The 21,174-nt window shown below is 46.5% G+C and overlaps 1 protein-coding gene across 1 annotated transcript; it reads right to left on the reverse strand.

Annotated features, from left to right (window-relative positions):
* Positions 1 to 1,442: 1,442 nt before the first annotated feature.
* ENC1 (ectodermal-neural cortex 1) lies at positions 1,443 to 14,158 on the reverse strand. The gene is made up of 3 exons (XM_055421860.2): positions 13,711 to 14,158; positions 8,047 to 9,859; positions 1,443 to 4,043 (listed from the first exon to the last, which is right to left on the reverse strand). The coding sequence occupies exon 2, from the start codon at positions 9,846 to 9,848 to the stop codon at positions 8,079 to 8,081; it is 1,770 nt and encodes a 589-aa protein (XP_055277835.1). The 5' UTR covers positions 9,849 to 9,859; positions 13,711 to 14,158; the 3' UTR covers positions 1,443 to 4,043; positions 8,047 to 8,078.
* Positions 14,159 to 21,174: the final 7,016 nt, after the last annotated feature.

The following is a 21,174-nucleotide window of genomic DNA, read 5'->3' on the forward strand; positions in this document are numbered from 1 at the left end:
CCCCTGGGACTTCCCTGGTGACCCAGAGCCTGGGACTCTGTCCTCCCGATGCAGGGGGCCCGGTTTTGACTCCTAGACAGGGAACTAGATCCCACATCCTGAAACTAAAGACCCAGAATCCCACATCCGCAACTGAGGATCCCACCTGCCACGATTGGACTTCGCGCAGCCAAACAAAATAACTTTTAAGAAGAACCCCAGACTCCTGATGGCCTTGTAGGCATACTGTCCAAGCCCTGGATTGCCAGCCTCCAAAAGGTTTCACCACTGTGGTTAAACCACCATGGTGAGATTTCAGTTGATGTTATACACATTTGAAGGCAATCCAGACTAATGCAGTCACCAAGAGGGTGATAAGGACATCTGAATGAAGTGAAATTTCCAAATGAATGAAAATTAGGAATCTGAAGTATCTTCTTTAATCTGTTTACACATCCCTACTGAGATGATAAAGAACTCCTGAGAATGAGAAGTCAGTCCCCAATCATCTCTGCATGAACGCTTCTCCAGCCTTCTGAGGCATCAAGGCTTTCCCTCAGCATCCGAGTCCCCGTGTCCACTAACTCTCCCCTCTCACCATGACGTCACCTCCAGGGCTGCCATGGGTCACGAGCACCGTGTGCCGAGGGGCCGGAAGACTCTTCAGTCACTTGTTCTCAAGGCTTGGCTCCGGACCAGCCTCACCCAGCATGGGCCTGAATGATGCTTCTGTAAAACCTGAGGCATCTGCTCTGACATCTTGGTCCAAGTCCAAGGACAGGAATTGCATTCTGCCTACTTGTGTCTCTCCTAGACTTCTGATTAGGTAGTATTTACGGTCTATCCAAAAAAGGTTATGCCCAATGTTGCTCTGCCCATTAAAACAAACTTAAGTGATAAAGGAGCACCTCCATGAGACACGAAGTCATCCTGAAGTGGGGGCAAAAGGCTTTACGATGAGCTGGCTGGGGTGGCGGCTTTTAACTGGAAAGAAGCTAAGTGTACCAGGGGGGTTAAACTTGTGTTTTTTCATGCCACTTCAAAGAATAATATGCATACATTTCCACTTACTTTAAATGACTCTAAGGCAGTGTCAAATGAAAACAGGATTTACCTCCAGCCTCTCCTCTCACAGCTTTCCTAACAAAATATATCCCACGAGTACAAAAACTAAATTCCTCTACATATTAAGCATGTTATCTTATCACTGCATAGTACATGACTTTATATTCTAAACTATCAGTAAGCCCAACTGAGGTATACGTTGGGTTTGCTTACATATTCTAAAAGGTCAAAATTTTAAATTACTTACTGTGCAAACTGGCTCTAATAACTGGATATAACTAAATGGCAAAATAGAGGATGCCCAGAAAAATGTGAAATGATCCTCTCTTGAATTCAACTAGAAAAAGCACAATTCTTCAATCCCTAAAATTATATTCAATAATGACCCATACACACGATGAAGAGAAAATCTCTAATAATTTATTTGACCTTCAGTTTCACATTGTGAAAAAAAAAATAACAGTTTTACAAAACCTCAAAAATGTAGTAGCAGACAAAGTACATATGAACATGAACACATCTTCAACTGACACAGTTTGTACGTGAACCACATACTCAAAACAGTCAAGAGAGGATGGTATTCAGCCCTAATCATTCTTATTCAGACAGGTGTCAAGCCTGGAGAAAAGGGGTCTACACAATTATACCAGAAGTGGAAGGCTGCCCTTTGTTATCCGTTTCCACAGCAACCCGTCCACAGAATAAGAAGAACCTTCTCTGTCTTATGCCAAGGTTTTTGTGTGCACTGTGCTGTGAATTGTATTTGCTTCAAAGTGTAGAACATTTCACAGGGTGAGAATGGTCAAGCAGTGAGCCCAAATGCCTCTGTCAATTCAAAGAGCAGGAGTCCAGAAAGTTCCCTGCAGGCTGCGGGCCCACCCTGACCACCGCTCCCTCTGGCTCACACGCTGCAATTAATAGAGGATTCAAGGACAGACCACAACTTCAAAACAGCTGCAGAAAATTCACCCTGCTCTCAAAAGCCACGCAGCGACACCCGCATCTTGCCAGATTTGCATCATAAACTACAGAGCTGTAACTGCTACAATGTACTGCCAGGGCACAGTCAGACATTTGCATTGCTTGGAACACATCTAAGAGTGAGAGACCGACTGCTGGAAAGTACTGAGACCCTCCCTTTGATTTCAATGGCTCATTTATTTTGGTCCAACTACGGCCCACTTATTCACGGCACGGACGGACATGTACAATTAGTCTAATGTATTCAGGTGGAGAGAAATGTGAGGGATTCATCTGTCATTAGACAATGCAAACACACAATGTCAAAGGTTATCGGTCTTAAACCCTATTTTCTAAGATACAACATCATGAAAAACAGCAATGGAAGCGGTGAATTGCAAACGCTGGGCTTCCCCGGGCACTTGCAAGGAAGCACCTATGAGTCTTCCCCTGACACCTATCACGGCGCATGTTCAGCAAACAAGCACTGGAACTAGCAAAGAATGTATTCACAAGCCATTCCCAGCCAGCTCTCCAGGAGGCCTCTCAGCGGGGGCCCCTGCCGACAATTCTTTGGTGTTTGGGGGGCCATACGTGTCACTTTTGTGCACCAACGAGTTCTTTTAGAGACTTACCGAAGAGGGAGCACTGAAGTATACACTGTGCCCCGCTGAATATCGCCTTGGAGAACTTTTAGCACTTGCTAAACGCTACAGCAGGAATAGAGAACCACCAGTCTTGGTCAAGCAAATCTGATAAGTGAACTAATTTCTGTCGGTGAGAGTTCTGTTTTTTCCTGTTACCTGGGGTTATGGCCAAGCATTCTCACAAGGTAATAAATAGATAAATAAATAAACTTTGGACAATGCCTTTACCTGCGCCCTATATACAGAACTAGTCCATAGAATTTCCAGGATTTCAGGATATCACACAAAGGGAAAAAAAACAAAAAACTGCCAAGTGATTTGGTCCTTTCCAAACTTCAGTAGCTGAGACAGAAGCAAGTAAATCGAACAGGAATGGGAAGGACAGAAAGAAGGCTTCCCTTGCCCCAGGAGCCACTGGCATGACCAGAGCCCACGACACCCCAAAGCTGATTTCAATTTAAGATAAAAATGACCTTCATGCTTTCCCTACCTCTAGGATGTAACTTTAAGTTTCTATTTTGTAATCTTTCCCTGTCTTGACATTTACAAAATCCAGCCCCCCCCAACCCTTCCCAACCCACCCTCCAGTTATACCCCTAATTGTAACACCAAAGTTTTCACTTTTGTGCAGCAAAGCACATCACAACGGTCACAAAACTGTGCAAAACGTACAACCATTCACACGCGTCCATATGCGCGAAGACACCTGTAAGCACTGTTTCAGCATGCAGGATTCAAACAATAAATAGCTAAATCTACAACACATGTCTTACCAGCCAAGGGAAAGTTTAAAGTCACTTATAAATAGAAAAGAACATCTAGCAAACAGTTACCAACAATGTCCCCATTGTTCAGAAGCGTTTCTGGGGAGCACAGCCCTGGGAGATTAGCGTGGAGTCCAGCGGTCCTCACTTCTGCAGCCAGCCCAGCCAGCTCCCCTCCTGGCCCCACAGTCGGGTTTTCAAATCTCCAACAGCAGCTGGTGTGGAGGCTTCAAGCTTGCTCCTCAGAGAGAGGTGACAACCATTTCAAATCTTACACATAAGTGGTGGAACCCATGGAAAATCAAATGCTGAATATGGTACAGCAAGGAAAAAGGGCTGGCTTTTCTCTCCCTTTGAGAAGCTGATTAATGCTGACATTAATCCACAATTACAAGACAAGGACTAGATCACAGGTTTGTTCATTCATATTTAAACCATGTGCTACTTGCACGGAAAACCCCACCCCCTCCCCCACCCCCTTCCTTCATGTCCAGTTAGAAGCATTTACAAGGTGCGGTGGATTGGATGCAAGTCTTCTAGCAACTTCTTTTCCTTTTTCTTCTCTTTCATTCGATTTCGGCTCTCTGAAGTAGAAATCGCATCTTGTCTCATCGAGGGATGGAGTCAGCTGAAATAAAAGAGAAGGAAGATTTTTTTGTTAGTCTCAAATCTAAAAAAAAAATTAAACTCAGGACAGAGCTGGTCAATGTTGCTTCTAAAGGTCTTAATTACACATGTGGTAGGCACTGTGCAAAGATATGTAAAGTGCCAGACTTAAATGAGCACACTTGTGCATTCGTGCATGCAGACGCTCCAGCAAAAACAATGGTATCACAGAAAAGATTCTCACTTCCTGATTAACCATACATACATGCAAATCAAACCTATACACCTAGGTGTTATTATATCTTCTGCTTCTGATACGCGTAATTCCTCTCCATGGTTAAACAGAGCCACTGTAAAGTGATCACCAGAGGGTCACAAGAGATTCCTTTGCCAACTCACCCCCACCCTCTTTGGCCCATTTACCATAAAGGATTCCAAATTAAATTTATTCACCATATAGAAAGCAGACATATTAATCCTCTTATTTAAATACAACTCTGCTATTCATTATGGCAGAAATCAGTCTCGCTTCTTTTCACATGACAGCACACCAGGCCTCAGCAGCCAAGGCTGGAGTTTATTCTCCAAGTTCATCAGTCCGCACTTAGGAGACTCGGGCTGTGGCATGCAGCATTCAGCATATTACCTACAGGACTGACCAACTGTCGATCAGAAATTCAAGGTGCTGTAAGCACAAAGCTTGCAGTTTTCATGGGAGCTGGTGGTTTCTCATACCACCCATCCTTCACACTTGGTCAAGTCTAATTTTACATAAGGACAGTTCACAGAGGGCTTTTGTCTTTGAAAAGCTCCCCCTATCTGTTCTTGGAGCACATTTCCAGCCCTAGCATAGGAATCTGCAGCTCCACTGCTGAAATTCCAAGTAGAGACAAAGGGAATTCAGGAGCGGCCGCTCATCACTCATGGAGTTCTTCTTGCTCTTGTGTGTTCAGAAGTCTGATTCATTCCATTAGCTGTTTCTTCCATTTCAAAACAGTGATTCAAGCTTTCAAGACATTCCTTAGACTACGGTGTCATCCCCTACCCCCACTTCCTTGGAACCTATACATCAACATGAGGCCAAAAGAATGTATCTTGTAATAATATGAAATTTCAAGATGTTGCATACTCAAACAGAAAAACAAACAAACAAAAAAAAACCCAAAACAAATACACCTCTAGAAAGGGGGTCAGGGAACAAAGCGAACCAAAAGGCAAGTGTTGTCAAACTGGGGCCACAGAGCACCATGAACATGCAATGAAATCAAAGTCATTTCCTTTCTGTCCCCCCCAGCACTGACAGAGCAGCAAGAAAGAGTTAATATCACCTTGGTGGATAAGCTTTCAGGCAGAGGGAAACTTTGTGTTAACACTGTATTAATTCAGGTAGCACCTACATCTGGAAGGCAAAGCCAGGTCCCGGAAGCACTTGCAGCTCATGACTGATACCTACACAGTACCTCTTTTAAGTCACTCCATCCGGCTTAAGTGTTTTAACACTATCTTGTGTGCAGTAAACTTAAAAAATTTAAACCAACATTCTCCCCGTCGGAAACTGCAAGAGTGGCTTTGATCAGGCCCACACCATCCTTTAAAAAGGCAAATCGAGCCCCCTCAAATTTGCTTGTCCTGTGCTTGACTCTCTGGCTAATAGCACCAAGGGTGGAGAGGATATGTTTCGAATATAACCCAACACTTTTTTTGGTTCATTTCCCAGGGGCCGGACATGTGTGATTAAGGTTCAAAGACCCAGGAGAGGGTGAATTCAAGTGTTTGCTAACATACTCACTCTGGGCTGAGAAAGAAGGTACCAAAAATGAAGTATAGAGATAACAAGCATGTAACAGTCATAGAAACCTCATTTTCCCACAACACATAAAGCTAATTCCACTTGGAGGTAAGGTCTAAATTGAAGGGAGGAAAGAAAACTAAGTATTGAACATTTAATATGTTACAGACATGGGCTAGGGATTTTCACCCCTTTCTTTGCTTTTTTCTCATTTATCAATTCATCCAAGTCTAAACTGGGACAGACGTCAAGGAACGCACAATTTGAATCACTCATTTAACAAAGGGGAACTCTGAAGTGCAGAGAGGTCCAGAATCCACAGCTGAAGGCTGGAACCAGACACACGTGGTCGCTCTTTCTGCCTCCAGTTCCTTATCTCGCTCCAAGGATGCCAAGCCAATCACCGCTTGGAAGTATCGCCACTGTCACTGGCAACTTTTAAGGCTCTCCCAGGCAAATATAATCAATTCTGGACTAACACCCAATTTAGCATGCTGTTAATTGATGCTTCTGCCTAGAAGGTTCTTTAAACTTGCTTTAGAGTTGAGTAATGCATTTATATCGCAAATGAAATAACCCCTTTCAGAGCATTTGTTGATTCAGGATCACTGAGATGCCAGCAAGGCTGCAAAAACCAGTTTGGTTTGGAACAGTTATCCTGTTCGCTCCCCAGAGGACGGTCCTGACAGCTCCTGCGCCCCTGACAGTGTCTCGGTACAGTAAACATTACGTTACTAAGAACTGTACCAACAGGCGGGAGATGAGGGAAGAAATGAAAGAAATACAAAGATTACATGTGAAAGGGAGGTCAATTTTACTGGTGTTTCTAAACGAGCTGTAAGAGATGGGTAAAGAAAAGACAGATGAATCCAAACCCCCTCTTTGCTGGATGGTCCCCTTGAAAGGTGTGAAACATACTAAACACAGAACCGAACCTTTCCAAGTAGTGAGTTCATTTTCACAAGCAGCTCCTCCAAAGCAGATTCTTAAACTTTGTCCTCTTATTATTAGTAACGAGCCCTCTAGTCACCAAAACAAATCAACCCATTCCATGTGCTCTGTGCTACACTTACACATGCTTAAGTGACTTCGGGACCAATTCCGAGAGTGCTTTATGAGCAAGCAAGGCTGCCATTAGCTCCCTGAACCCTGAACTGCGAAGGCCTATTAATTATTTGAACCAAGAGTATGATATACTCTTAAGTACACAAGACAACCATTATGTACTCAGATATATGACATAGAAACACAACTTTTGTTCACCCTGACAATGGGGTCAGCCTGAATGATTAACTCTGAAAAGCTGCAGGGAGGGCAGTTTGGATGGCTCTGTGTCCACGCATCAGACAAGCTTATACAATGCAGGTGCAACGTTTTCCAAGGACAGACCCAGATTTCACGAAAGTTAGTGAACGCCCTAAAGGGGGCGGTTTGGGGATGGGGGCAGGGGGACATTTCAAATAAGCTAATAAATAATTTGGACAGAATACACTGGGAATAATTTTCATCATTCGATATTTGAAACCCTATTTCATTCTAAAAAGGGTTTGAGGAAGCTCAATCTAAATACCAACAATTATCTCCTGGGGTGATACCAGTGTGAAGTGTACTAAGTGCCCATTCGGCATGAGCTGAAGTGCTTACGCTCTGCAGCCAGACTGCCTGGGTGGTGCCTTGACCACCTTTTCCGCCTGCTAAGCCCTATGACCTCGGGCAACTTTCTTAACCCCTATGTACATTAGGTGTTGTCATCTATAAAGTGCTCCTGTAATAATATCCCACAGGGTTGTTGTGCGGACCAAATGAAAAGATCCATGTGAAACACACAGCCCAACAGCCAGCAAATGGGGAAGGCTCAGAAGACATCAGCTGGCATTAGTAACATAGGTCAGGGTTCCCAACCAGGTCATAATCAGAACCAGTGAAGAACTTTCTAAAAATGCTAATGCCTGGGACCCATCCATACCCAACAAATCCAGCCTCTGGGGTGTGCAGATTTTGGAAACTCCTTGGGAGATTCTGAGGCTCAGTAGAGGCTGAGAACCACTGGCTGATGATCTCGGGGGTTGCAGCTGTGGTCAACACAAGTGTTTAAGCTTTGGGGTGCAAGTGCTTTTATTGGTATAGTTTGTGTGGTACCTCTATAGGATCGGCTATATGGAGCCTGTCTTATTCCACGTAGGAAAACTTACACAGCTCACTCAACATACAGATACTTACAGCTAAGCTGACTTACCTCACGCTCACTCTCTCCAGGATGCAAGGCATTTAAGAAGGCAGATGTTTCCAGGTGCTGACAAACGCAGTAGGGATCAGGGAGTATGGGACTGTGGTGATGCTGTTCCACGCATCCAACGTTGGGTCATAGCAGTCCAGAGTTTTGCATCGCTGAATGCCAAAGTACCCTCCAACCACGTAGAGTTTGTTTCCAGAGGCGACAGCGTGGCAGCTCATGCGCTTGGCTGTCACGTCTCCCACCTTGGTCCACTGGTAAGTCTCACTGTTGAATTTGTACGCAGAGCAGGCAGAGAACTCGGTATCTCCCCCCATAATAAAAATCTGGTTACCCAGCACAGCTGCCGCCGTGTAACGCCAGGGCTGGGGACAGGTGGCCGGGACCGTCCACCTGTTTTCACACTGATCGTAACACTGAACTTTGGGGAGCTTGTCATGACTGACGCTGGTACCCCCAAAAGCAAACAGCTTGAGCTTGGCACTCACCACTGCGGCGTTGCTGACCCCTTCTCGGAGGGGAGCCACCATGGTCCATTTGTTGGTTGTGGGGTCGTAATGTTCTACTTGCTTCAGAGAGACTGAGGGGGAGGCTGGGAGGCAGCCAGTGGCGGCAGTGTGCCCCCCGACCACATACAGGCAGTGCTTGAGTTCAGCAGAGCCGTGGCCGAACCTGGCCACCAGCATGGGAGCCGCCTTGGACCACTCCTCATGCAGGGTATCATACACCCAGACGTCTTTCGAGACTCCATTCTCAGACCCTCGCCCCCCAGTAATGTATACTTTGCAGCCAATTGCACACGCACTGAATTCTTTTCTTGGGCTTGGGATGTCAGCCTTGGGGATGATCTCTTTGGCCTTCTGATCGACCAGATATAGTTTGTCACACATGAAAGTCTGTCCTCCCAAGAGGAAGAGGGCATGGCCAGTTTTCCGGGGCCGGGCACAGAGGCTGGTCACCACGCCGTCGTTCTGCAGGATTTTCAGTTTGCACCTGATGGCCTCTTCCACGATCTCCTTGCTCTTCCTCTGCTTGGTGATGAGTTCTTCCATGGCCACGTTCTCCATGAGATAGATGGCTGGCAGCAGCGCCAGCCGCACCGTCTGCAACAGCTCTGGGAGGTAGCAGTAGCGCTTCTTTAGGTCGTAGCTGATCCAGTTAATTGCAGACTCGTACACAAGCCTTTCGTCTTCGGTCTCCAGCTCTTCACTGGACAAGAGCTGCACCACCATGTCCTGGGGCAACTGGAGGAAATCTTCGTTCTTCCTGATGGTCTGGAAGTTGCTGAGACACATCCGCCAGGAGAGCTCGTACAGCTTGGTGCACTGGTGCGCGTCAGACAGCAGCAGCATGCCCAGGCAGTTGGTAGGGTGCAGGTTCTTCTCCAGGAACTCGGCACACGCATCCCGGATGTCTTGAAACTCCAGCATGTCGCCGGCTTCCAGGAGCGATTCAGCATTTTCTTCATTGATGATGACCCGGGAGGAGTAGGCATAGTCGAGGAGTAGCTCCAAGACCTCTGGGTGGATGGAATTGTCGAAGTTGACTTCACTGTCCTGGCTCTCTTTCAGGCCCCCGCTGAACATGGCTTCAAAGTAGCGGCTGCACGCAGCCAGCACCGCCCGGTGACAAGGGAAGGTCCTGTTGCCCGCATGGAGAAGAACATCAGTGAAGAGGCGCTGCTGGCGTAACAGGTTCAGGTGAGTGAGGACGCTGTCCGCGTAGGAGGACTTGTGGAACAGGTAGATGTTGATGGAGCCACTGCTGGCCCTGGACTTGCGGTTCTCGTGCACACTGACAGACATCGTTTCCACTCCTGGAAAAAACCATACACAACTACTGAACAGTGATGCTCCCAGTGTTCGGAACAGCCGAACCAAAGCCACAATCAAAACCAGAAGACAAAAGACTCAAGGGAACAGAACACTTTGCTGCAGGCCCCGCTGCCTACTATTCTGAATAATGGATGGCCAGGCCTTTCCAAAGCCAGAGACAGTTACCTATAAGGAAAGGCACTTACACTATTGTTGAGCTATGTAAACTATACATTGTTTAAAAAAAAATCACTGCTCAAGAGCAGGTTCATCTTGGAAAACCTGATTGCCAACTTTCAGGATGTTGAAGTCCTTGAGAATGTAAGTCAGCAAAAGCCAAGAGGATCAAGGTCTCATTCTCACAGGCCCCTGCCCTGGTCCAGCTGATTCAGGGTTGGTCACTTGCAATGCCAGGCCTCCAGCTCTCGTAACGCTGGGATGGGCACAAGTTTTAATGCCCTATGCAACATAAAGCTATGTGTAAGACAAATACCCACTAATTAATTCCATTAAGAATTCCTTTGGTAATACCCACTGTCTTTACCAAAGTGTAGGTACAGTAAATGGGAAATATAACACTAAAACCACAGGTGTAAGCCAACTTCTGAAGTGACCAAACATTTATTTAACATTACAAATCATTTCTAACCAGACACCTCGACCACTTCAGTCCTAAAAGAGCCTCAATATAAACATGACCATATACTGATCAGCAAGCTATCCTGGAAACACAGAATAGACTCTGGCCTCAATTACCACCCACCTTTTCTGCTCTGGCCAGCTTCCAAAATGGAGATTTCTGCCCAGAAAAGAAAGACTAGTTTGAGTAGCAAACTCAGGAGTTCCGTTGTTCTATTCTCCCTGCTTTAAATCAATTCTTAGAAAACCAGCTGCAAGAACAAAGGGTGTATCCACTGCTCTCTCTTGATTACACAGGGATCAGCAGGACCATCCCTTGGTACCTGCAAATGCTGGCACCTGCATATATGGAGATCAGAATGCAAATGTTAACTTTATCTAAATCAAAACACACATACACATGTGTGTGTGTATGTGTGTTGCCAGCCATTGTTAACTTAAGGTCACTCTAGAATTTATTTGCTGGCTACAGTGCTTTCCTCAGTATCTAAATGGGAATTATAGCAGAACCGAATTGACTCTTTGGCTTTCCTCAGTAATCAAAGTGTAGGCTAAACATACAAGATATGCCTATCACCTATCTTCAAAAATTGAATTATCTTCTTCCTTTTTAACCCTACCCTTCTGTTTAGTCAAAGGAATAAAGGCTTCAAGAACCCGTCTGTCAGAGGATTCGTAGGGAAGCTGTTTATTCCAGGACGGTGAACTGCATCGATACAGTATCTGTTCCAAACAGGGAACAGCCAGTCCTTACCAGCCTTGTTTCCTTCAAGCTGACCAACGGAGGCAAGGCAGGCAGAGAAAACAACAGAGGTGGGTGCCTTTGACACACCGGTCTCATAGGATTAGGAATTGCAACTTGTTTTCTTTTATTTTAGGCATGTAACTTTTCTTCATGAGTAAACATGATTTACTGGAGAAGAAAATAACAGAGTCCTAGGGCAGCAGCAGGTCTCTGGTGTTAAGACTTTAGGAAGCACCCATCAGTCTCCACAGTGAGCTGAGCTGTGACAAATGGTGAGGAGACCAGCAACACCCCCACATCAAGCTAAGCCTCTAAGGTCTAGTCCATGTTACCCAAGGAGCAACCGACAGGACCCTATGTAAATGAACCAGGTTCCCCAATGTGTTCAAAACCCAAATTAGCATCCCTGCTGTTCAACTGCTGTAGTCATCATTTGCATGAGCACATTCAATCTTACGTACTTTGAAGAGTTTTAGCCTAAACCTCAAAAAATGGTATAAATACTCTTATGCCTTATATAGAAACTTGCAAGAATTCCAAATGAGTAGCTATGCTTTTTAATTTTTTTAAACTAATGCCACCAAAGCAACCTCAAAAGCTGCCTCCCTTGGATGGACCTAGAGATTATCATACAAAGTAAGTCAGACAGAGAAAGACAAACATCATATGATATTGCTTAAATGGAAAGCCTTTTTTTAAAAAGCTAGAAGTGAACTTATTTACAAAACAGAAGTAGACACACACATAGAAAACAAACTTATGGTTACCAAGGGGAAAAGGAGAAAGGAGGAATAAATTAGGAGTTTGGGATTAAAATACACACACTACTATATATAAAACAGCCAACAAGTACCTACTGTATAGCTACTGTATAGCATATATACTCAATGTCCTGCAATAGCCTATAATGGAAAAGAATTCATAAGTGTGTATATTCTGAACACTTTGCTGTATACCTGAAACTAACAACATTGTAAATCAACTGTATTTCAATTAAAAAAAAAAAAAGCTGCCTTCTTTCTGGTTAAGAGTGAATGCAGCTCTGACAGAAGAATGAGGCTCTTGCACAAGGTACAGAAGCACCAAAGTGCCTGCAGATTGAGCTGGAATCACACCCACCAAGCCCAGAAGGCATTTCCCTGAGCAGTGTAAAACAACACTCAGAGGCAGGCTTACACTTAACCCAACATTTAGAAGACTGTGGGATATAGGATCTGCGTCTCTTTGCAGTCTGTGTTTATGCTCCTGGATTTCCCGAGTAGGTTCAAAAGCCAGCAGAAGAACCTAGCCTGTCATCTTGGACGCCACCCAGACGGAGAACTGTGTCACAGTCAAAATCCAACAATCTTGCAGGAATATTTGATTAAAAGGTACACTTGAAGACCCAAGGGAGACAATTTGCCTTTTGGTTTAAAAGTATGCAAACATGAAAACATCAGCAGAAACCATGTATACAGCCTCTAAACACACCTTCAACACAGCATGAATCATCCTTCTGGCATTTTTTAAGCCCCCAGAGAAATAATATTTGCATGCCAAGGAAGTGGCCAAAAAATGCACACATACACTTAACCTGCCTCTACAAAGAAGGAGAAAAGGGCTGCTATTACCAGTGAACATCAAAAGGAATTCTGGCTACAGTAACTTCAGTTCACCTAATGCTCTTTAACCAGGGTCGCAGCCTCCAATACTTAGCAGCGCGTCACATTTCTTTAAGTTTTGAACCTGATCTCCAGGCCATCAAAGGAGAAATTAGGCAGATTTTCTCAGGCAATTTACATTATTGATAACAAAGGAACAACACTATAAAGAGACTGTCAACAAGAAAAGCATTTTACCGTAGAGTCCTCTATAGCACTTGTAACGCTCTTTAACACCCGGCCATGCCTGTGAGGGCGACACCAGATACACGCCAAGTTCAGCGGTTCATCTCCACCCCGCCTACCAATTCCTATCCTTCGAAACTAAGCATGTTAAGGCTAAACAACCTGAATGACAAAAAACTAATTTTTTAGAAAGCAGTTTTCATTCATTCCCCACAGACATCTGGCCGCAGTGAACATGCCCTCACTAGGGGTGTCGGTGCGTGACCCCAGTGCCGCGTAGCGTGCAAGGGGAACAAACCCGCGCGCTCGGCACAGCTCTCCCCGCGGAGGGGAGTGGGGCGGCGGGGGTTGGGGGGTGTCGATCGTATCCTGGCTGAGCTCCTCTCTCCCCAGCGGCTCGTCAGGGCGGCGGAGAGGAGGCCCTCGGGCAGTGCCCGGCTCTGCTGGCCGTAGGAGCGCAGCGGCGGGCAGGGGGTCTCCGCCCGAAACAGTTCCCCACCGCCACCTAAGTCAGAGCTCCGGGCTCCGCGGTGCGCGCGCGCGCGCACACACACACACACACACACACACACACACACGCACGCACGCAGACCAGGCAGCCCCTGAAACCCGCAACAGGTCCGCGGCGGTGGCGGAGACTTACAGCAGTGGCGGCCGGCCACAGTGCACAACCAGTTAGTTGGGTCTGGCCTCGGTAACCGGGCGGGGAGGCGACGGAGCAGACGGCTCAGCCCCAGGGAGCAACAGCGACTGCCCCGGCGAAAGGAGCGCGCATGGGGCTCCGGCTCGCTGGCTGGTTACCGCGGGCTGATCGCCGCGGTCTCACGGTTCCCAGGTCAGGGACTCTGTGCCTGCCACCCGCGGATCAGCTCCCGGAGGGCGCTCGGGAGGGAAGAGCGAGCCAGCGGCCGCAGGCGCCGCGGAAGGAGGCGGGCTGAAGGCTCTGGGGAGGGAGCTGGAAAGAGCCGTGCGCGCCGGCGGCCGCCTGGCGTCTCCACTCGGTCTCCGCAGCGCCTCCGCCGCGCCGCCTCCTCTCCGGCTGCCCGAGCAGTCTGCGCCCGGCAGCCCAGCGCCCGGCTATAAGCGGCGAGACGGGGAGGGGAGGGGAGGGCGCGCGTAGGCAAAAAGTGACACCAGGGGAGGGAGGGAGGGAGCGCGTGAAAGCGGCCGGCGGAGGAGGAGGAGGAGGAGGAAGGGGAGGAGAGCGTGTCGGGGGAGTTAACCGAGAGAGGAAACGGGGGAGGGGGCTGTGGCAAGAAGGGAGAGAGAGACAAAGCGGATGCGAAACCTCAGCCACGAGCAGCTGCAACCTTCGGGAATCGCGAGTAAAACAAGTTTTCCCGGGTCGCTGCGTCTGCGTCTTGAGCAGAGTCCGGTGCTGAGGGACCCTTCTGGGGTGGTTGGGGACAGCGCAGCGCCCCAGGTGTGCCCTCCGCCTTGCGGGAGCCGACGTGAGGCTCAGCAAAGAGAGACAAGGGGCGAGACGGGTGTTAGCGGTTCGCGCCCTGGGTGCGCACAGCCTGCGCGCTGGGCGAGATACCTGGAAAAAGGACAGTGGCGAGGTATGAACACAATTTTGGACACTCTAGGCACTCCGCAGGATGGGCAAAGCCGGGCTGTAGGGCTTCTCTGTAGGGCAGGGGACCAGAAAGACTCGAGCCCCGGGCGCTTCCTGCCCCCACGTCCCCCCGCCCTCCGCCAGCCCCCGCGGGTGCGGCACCCGCGGCCGGACTCTGCCCCACGCCGCCCGGGGCGGCAGCAGCCCGGCGCTGTCCGGCGGGGCGCGCACCACGTGCTTTACAGCCAATCGCCGCGGCCGCTTGATTCAAAACGAACTGCTCCAAGGAGTGGCCACGCCGCCACCTCTCCGTAGTGATAAACCTTTAATCGCCCCCTCAGACCTGGCCCTTTACCATCTTTTATCTCCAGCTTGTGTTAGGTAGGAGATCAGCAAAGAAATGGTTCAGCCCGTACACGTTTGAAGCGCCGAGTGTCACGAAAAAGGAAAAGTGATTAGAAAATAATCTCGAACTGCAATCACTATTTATGAAACCCATTTTTGATCTTTGTACCGAGGGCTTGTCTTTCCACTGGGAGCTGAAATGCCTCTTTTCCTTTTTATTGGCCATTTGGAATAAAGTATATGAATGAACTGTAGATATTACCGGCCCAGCCCCCTGCCCTTTTTTTACGGATTGGGAAACTGAGGCCCAGGGAAATCTGGAGTGAATTGTCCAGCTCCAGGGCACACAGCTACTTGCAATGGCCTAGCCCTATAGCTAGAGTGGAGATCCCCACTTCCCAGCTTTCTTTTAAATATTAGACACAGAAATGGTTTAACAGGCAGAGGAGGCTCCCCCTGGCGCACCCGGAGTCCAGAGACTAGAAATCAAGGCCCTCTCGGTCCTTTAACCCCACTTTCTTAAGCACGATCCCTCCAAGTATTCGCGCTGAGAAATTTCGCTCCTCGCAAACAAAGAAAGACAGTGCCCTCTGAAGTCCTTTGTTCACATTAACTCGTCAGCTTCACCACGAGCCTTTACAGATCTGCTTCATATTTTAACTTATTATGCAGAGTCGCGGCTCCAGACTGCTCCACAAAGTCAGAGAGGCCAGATCGGTTACCGGTCAGATCCACGTGCAGGGGATCTACCAGCTGCAAGGTAAAGAGACCCGGTACGTTGCGAGCCGACCCCTGGATCCTAAAGATGTGGATGAAAATCAGCGAAAACCAGAGAGCCGAAGTCCGCAGATACCAGAGATAGGTGCTGAAAAGCGGAGAGGGGTAAACGTGTTGTATTGCACAGATGTCTTTTAAAAAACATGTTTTCTTAGCCTGCGGCAAGGTGTGGAGGAAGGTAATCGGTGCAGCCTCTGGAGGCTCCTCCTCCTAGCGCTTTCTCTCTCTGGACTGCGGGTCAAAAACAAGCAGTTTGGTTCTGAAGACGAAATGTTAATATCTGCCCTGGAGGGTGGGACTGGGGTGGGGTCGGGTGTTCTGTGTAAGAAATATACACTTTTTCTCATTAAAGAGAAGTATTTCCTTCTTATTTCAGTTACTTACCAAATCTACGGGGACCTGTACCTAGATGACCCTGCCTAGGAATAACACATGTCCTCAGTTCATTTGGTTGGCTGGAGATTTTGCCACAGGAAGCTGCTGTGCTAAGAACAGGCCATCTGTTTCTGTTGCATCTTTACCACTCAGAAAATGCAGAGTGTCCTTAAACAGGGGGTGGGGGGACAGCAAAGTTTACATGTCTTTGCAAATAGCTTTGCTCAGCAGGCAGGACTGAGAAAAGAGAGAACTCCATCTGGCCATTCTGTCATCCACCCATGCTGTTTTCCTGTATCTTTTCTACCTAACATGGCCACCTTTCTACACTTGAAGAAAAGAGAAGGGGAAAAAAAGTTGTGGTCTGGAAAATCTTGAACGTATTCAGAGACTATTTACATTAACTTCATCTGCCTTAGGGAGATAAGCAGCATGGAGGAAGGGAAAAGAAATTACTTATTCTATGGGTTATAAAAGCTGGAAGACAAATGACCTACAAACCGTACACTGGTTTGCTCGAGCTGATGCATGATAAGTTTTCAGGCCTATAGGCAGTTTCTAATGTTTACTTCACAGCTGAAAGTGATTTGGCAATTTAGGATCACAGCCATTCAAACTGTAATTCCTCCAGCGTCTCTCAGCCAGTCCTAAAGGTAGCTCTTATCACTTCACTTACTGAAAGAAAAGATGAGCAAGTCTTGTATTTATACAGGAAGAACTCTCTAGATAGACTTGTGATCAAACCGGATGATATAGACTTCGGAGATATGAGTCATAAACGTCTTGGGAAACTCTATAAACATCCCTGTTGTACAATGGCCACCACCTCCCTCAAGATGTTAGGCTGGTCCCCTGGGCCCCTGGGAGCTGGTCTTCGCCTCTGCCTTGTGACACCAAACCAAGGTCTCGTTTTTAATGCTATTAGGAAACTGTGCCCAAGGCTTTGGCCTTGTTATCTCCCTTAACAATGTTATTTTGTTAGGCTGCAAAATAAGCAGCATGGGGTTAAATGTATTAGCTGCCTTCAAACCTAATTTATCTTCATTCCATCCTAATTTACACTTGGGCTGAATTAATGAGAATGATTTAATTAACACCCTGCGACCATAGTACCAGGAACAGGACAGCTCAGGGGATTAGACCAAGCAGTGGGCTAAGCAGCTGCCATCCTGCCTCCTGTGGTCCCCTGAAAGCCCCACCCGCCTTTCAGGCACACTGCCTGCCAGTCTTCCAAAAGTGCCCTCTTTGTTCTTTGCTCCTCTTTTTGAGTGTGTGTAAGGAAGATGGCACGGCTTTCCTTCCTCATGTGTTTTGTGAGATAGGCATGTGGACTCAGTGTGGCCTGGAGCCCAACAGAGGTTTGTGCTCTTCCTCCCCAGTGTCAAATTCGCACTGGAAGTGAGTCCCCAGCTGGAGATGACATGCCACACCTCCCACCCCTCCCCCGGCCCAGCGTGGGTCCCGTGAGCCCAGGCTTGCATCCTGGGCTCCGCACCTGTGGGAGGAAGGAGAGGGCAGCAGGATGGGCAGGGAGAGAAGCTGAGCTGGGACGCAGTCTCCGTCAGAAATGACGCCGTGGAGTTGTCCCCGGGTAAGCTGAGAAGGCCAGGCTTTAGACGGCTGTATTACCAGTTGCTGAAGGCAGCCTCCCCAGGAAAGGGGCCGTGGCACGGCACGGTCATGTCCCTCAGAGGCAGTTCTGAGGACTGCTACTAGCACCCTCAGGGCCAGGCAAGATGTCCTTCATTCTCCAAGGAGATTCTGAGGCACTCAGGGCAATGCCTGCTTTGACTCTTCACCCTAACACACAGACTCAAACCTACGGAAATGAGGCTTAGTTCCTACCAGCAATACTCTTTAATAAAAGGGAGAATTTTTTTTAATCTGACTATTGAGTAAAAAAACAAGGATAGGAAAAAAGTAAAGTAGTCAATGCAAGAAGTCATCAGCATTGTTCGAGTCAGTTATTTGTCTCTGGGAAGAAACAGTCTAAACTGATAGTTGTCTAAATTTTGGTTTACCACCTGCTGCATTTATATCTTTTTAACTGCATTTGCGTTAAACATGTCATGATAAACTTTGAGAGTATTAGAATTGGATCCAAATTGGCATGGTCATATTATAAGTTTTTGCTTGTTTCCTAAAAGCTTCTGTTGGAGAAGAAATGGCAACCCACTCCTGTATTCTTGCCCAGAGAAATCCATGGACAGAGGAGCCTGGTAGGCTACAGTCCATGGGGTCATAAAGAGTTGGACACGACTGATGTGACTTAGCACGTGAAGCCATTATATGTGTGACTACTTTACATGTATTTTATGAATTAAGTTGGATTATAATGTGACTTTTAAATTTCCAGTTCCAATTGCTCATTGCTGCTATACAGGAATACAATGGACTTGTGTATAATGATGGTTAATGGAAAGTTGTGTGTGGCTGTGTTTGTGACCTTTCAGTGCTGGGCACCACCGTGGGACTGCACCCCTCTATTCAGGGTTAGAGCTGGGGAATCCATTCTTTCTACGACACTGTCGCTTTCCACATCCCCAAGTGACATGGCAAGTGGTAGTTTATTGACTGCTTACAGGACTGTAGAGGGACACATTTGAGGCACTTTTGCTTGGTATTTCTCTGTAAGGTCATTAGTAAATCAAGCCATTCAGACTTGTTACTTCTGTTGCAAAAACAAAGATCTTCACAACCTGTGGTGGGTTATTGATTTTAGGGTCAAGCTTTTAAAGCTGAATTTATTATTTTCTCTCTGATCACAAAAGCACTATATGGTAGAAGGCTGGGGAAAAAACAGAAAAGTAAAAGAAAAAATCAGAGATAATGACACTTAGCATTTAAATTCTAGTCTTTCAGTATCCACATGGTATTTTATTTTTGGCAGTTAATTGGTTAAGGGCAGAGACTCTGGAACCAAGCTGGAATTCCTGCTTTGATATTTACTAGCGAGGTGTTTCGAGGCCAAGTATTGTAATACCTGGGTGCCTTAGCTTCCCAGGTTGCAATATGAGCTAATAACCGTACCTGGCTCAGAGGGTTGTTTGGCTCCTTAATAAATTAGCATATGTAAAGTGAGTAGAACAGAGCCCAGGTAGTGGTAAGTGCTATATAATGGCTCCTTTTATGATTCTGTAGTCAACTGTTTGAGAATGATATTCCTACAACCCCATAGTTTTTTCCCAGGAAATCTCCTAATAAAGACTTGAAAGTGAAAGAAAGTCGTGTCCAACTCTTTGCGACCCCAAGGACTGTAGCCCACCAGGCTCCTCCATCCGTGGAATTGTCCAGGCAAGAATACTGGAATGGGTTGCCATTTCCTTTTCCAGGGGATCTTCCCTGACACAGGAATTTAACCCAGATCTCCCGCATTGCAGGCAAAATGCTTTAGCCTGTGAGCCACCAGGGAGCTAATAAAGACTTGAATCCTTATCAAAGCTGCTATTAATATTTCTACAACCTGCCCAATAGCACTGGATTAAAGGACATTTCTGGTCTTGAATTAATTTATTAATACATACGATTCTGGAGTGTTTATCTGAGGCTGTGCTTCTCTCAAACCCAACTTGTGCAAGAAACACTCAAATTCACAGGAGTCATCGCTGCTTCCTTCCACCTCTTACTGACACTTTCTTCTTTTTGTCCCGAATGTTCTTCTGTTGATGGAGAAATAATTCTTCACCTTCCATCATCTTAAAAACTAAGCAGATGAAAGGGGAAAGTATTTAAGAAATCATACTTTTTTAAAAGCAATATTTTGAAAGTAACAGGCCAGCAGGCCAAAAACAGTGCGTACATGAAACACATCCCCTGCTTCTTGCGGCAGTGAGCTTCTGGTGAAGGACCCTCGGTAAAAACTCACTCCTATCTGTCAGAATCATACCAGGACCTCTGCAGGGTGTGGCCTTTCACAGCCCAGGGGGATCTGAAACCATTTTCCTTTGCTTCTCCATAATTTTTGAGTGTCCCAAGGCCCCTGGATCTAAACTCATACTTTGTCCTAAGTAATTACATTGAAGAATTGACCGTTGTTCCAAGCAGTGAAAATGAAGGTTTTCTTTGGCCTATAGGCTTTGCTACAGGGCAAGACGCCAAGTCTGAGCATGTCTGGGCATGAAAAAGGGGCCAGAAGAAGGGACCTTTGTGGTCCATGAGCTCCTACCTTTGAATGAATGAATATTAAGAGGGTTTTATGGCGCACTGTGAGCACACACTTGACTCAGACCAGAGCCTGAAATCAGGAAGCTGAAAGTCAGAATAAAGAAAGAATGAACAAGAAGAGAGAGATGCTGGTGAGTGTGTTGTCTTTCAGTTCTCGTAACTGTTTCTCCTCATGATTTTGAAAATACAGCCTGAGCAAGGACATACTCAGCTATTAAAAAGAATGCATTTGAATCAATTCTAATGAGGTGGATTACAGAGCAAAGTAAGTCAGAAAGAAAAACACCAATACAGTATATTAATGCATATATATGGAATTTAGAAAGATGTAAACAATGACCCTGTATGCGAGACGGCAAAAGAGACACAGATGTAAAGAACAGACCTTTGGACTCTGTGGGAGAGGGCAAGGGTGGGATGATTTGACAGAATGGCATTGAATCATGTATATTATCATATGTGAAACAGATCGCCAGTCCAGGTTCGATGCATGAGACAGGATGTTCAGGGCTGGTGCAGTGGGATGACCCTGAGGGATGGGATGGGGAGGGATGTGGGAGGGGTGTTCAGAATGGGGGACACATGTCCACCTGTGGCTGATTCATGTCAATGTATGGCAAAACCCATTACAATATTGTAAAGTAATTAGCCTCCAATTAAAATTAAAAAATTAAGTCACAAGGTTCCCCTAGACACATAAGTCATTTTTGAAAACAGTCCTAAAATCCCAAACAAAGTTGGAAGACTTGCTATTTCTTGATCTGAGGATATTTGGAAATACTGTAATATCAGGAAGAAATGAAGACTTTAAAAAAGTATATTCAAGTAGTTCTAAATCAATGTTCTTACCTGCAATTATCTGAAGAGTTGTGGTTTTATTCATTCATC

Source organism: Moschus berezovskii, chromosome 18 (genome assembly GCF_049115385.1).
Source record: "Moschus berezovskii isolate FMDL1 chromosome 18, NW_MosBer_1.0, whole genome shotgun sequence".
Classification (NCBI taxonomy): domain Eukaryota; kingdom Metazoa; phylum Chordata; class Mammalia; order Artiodactyla; family Moschidae; genus Moschus; species Moschus berezovskii.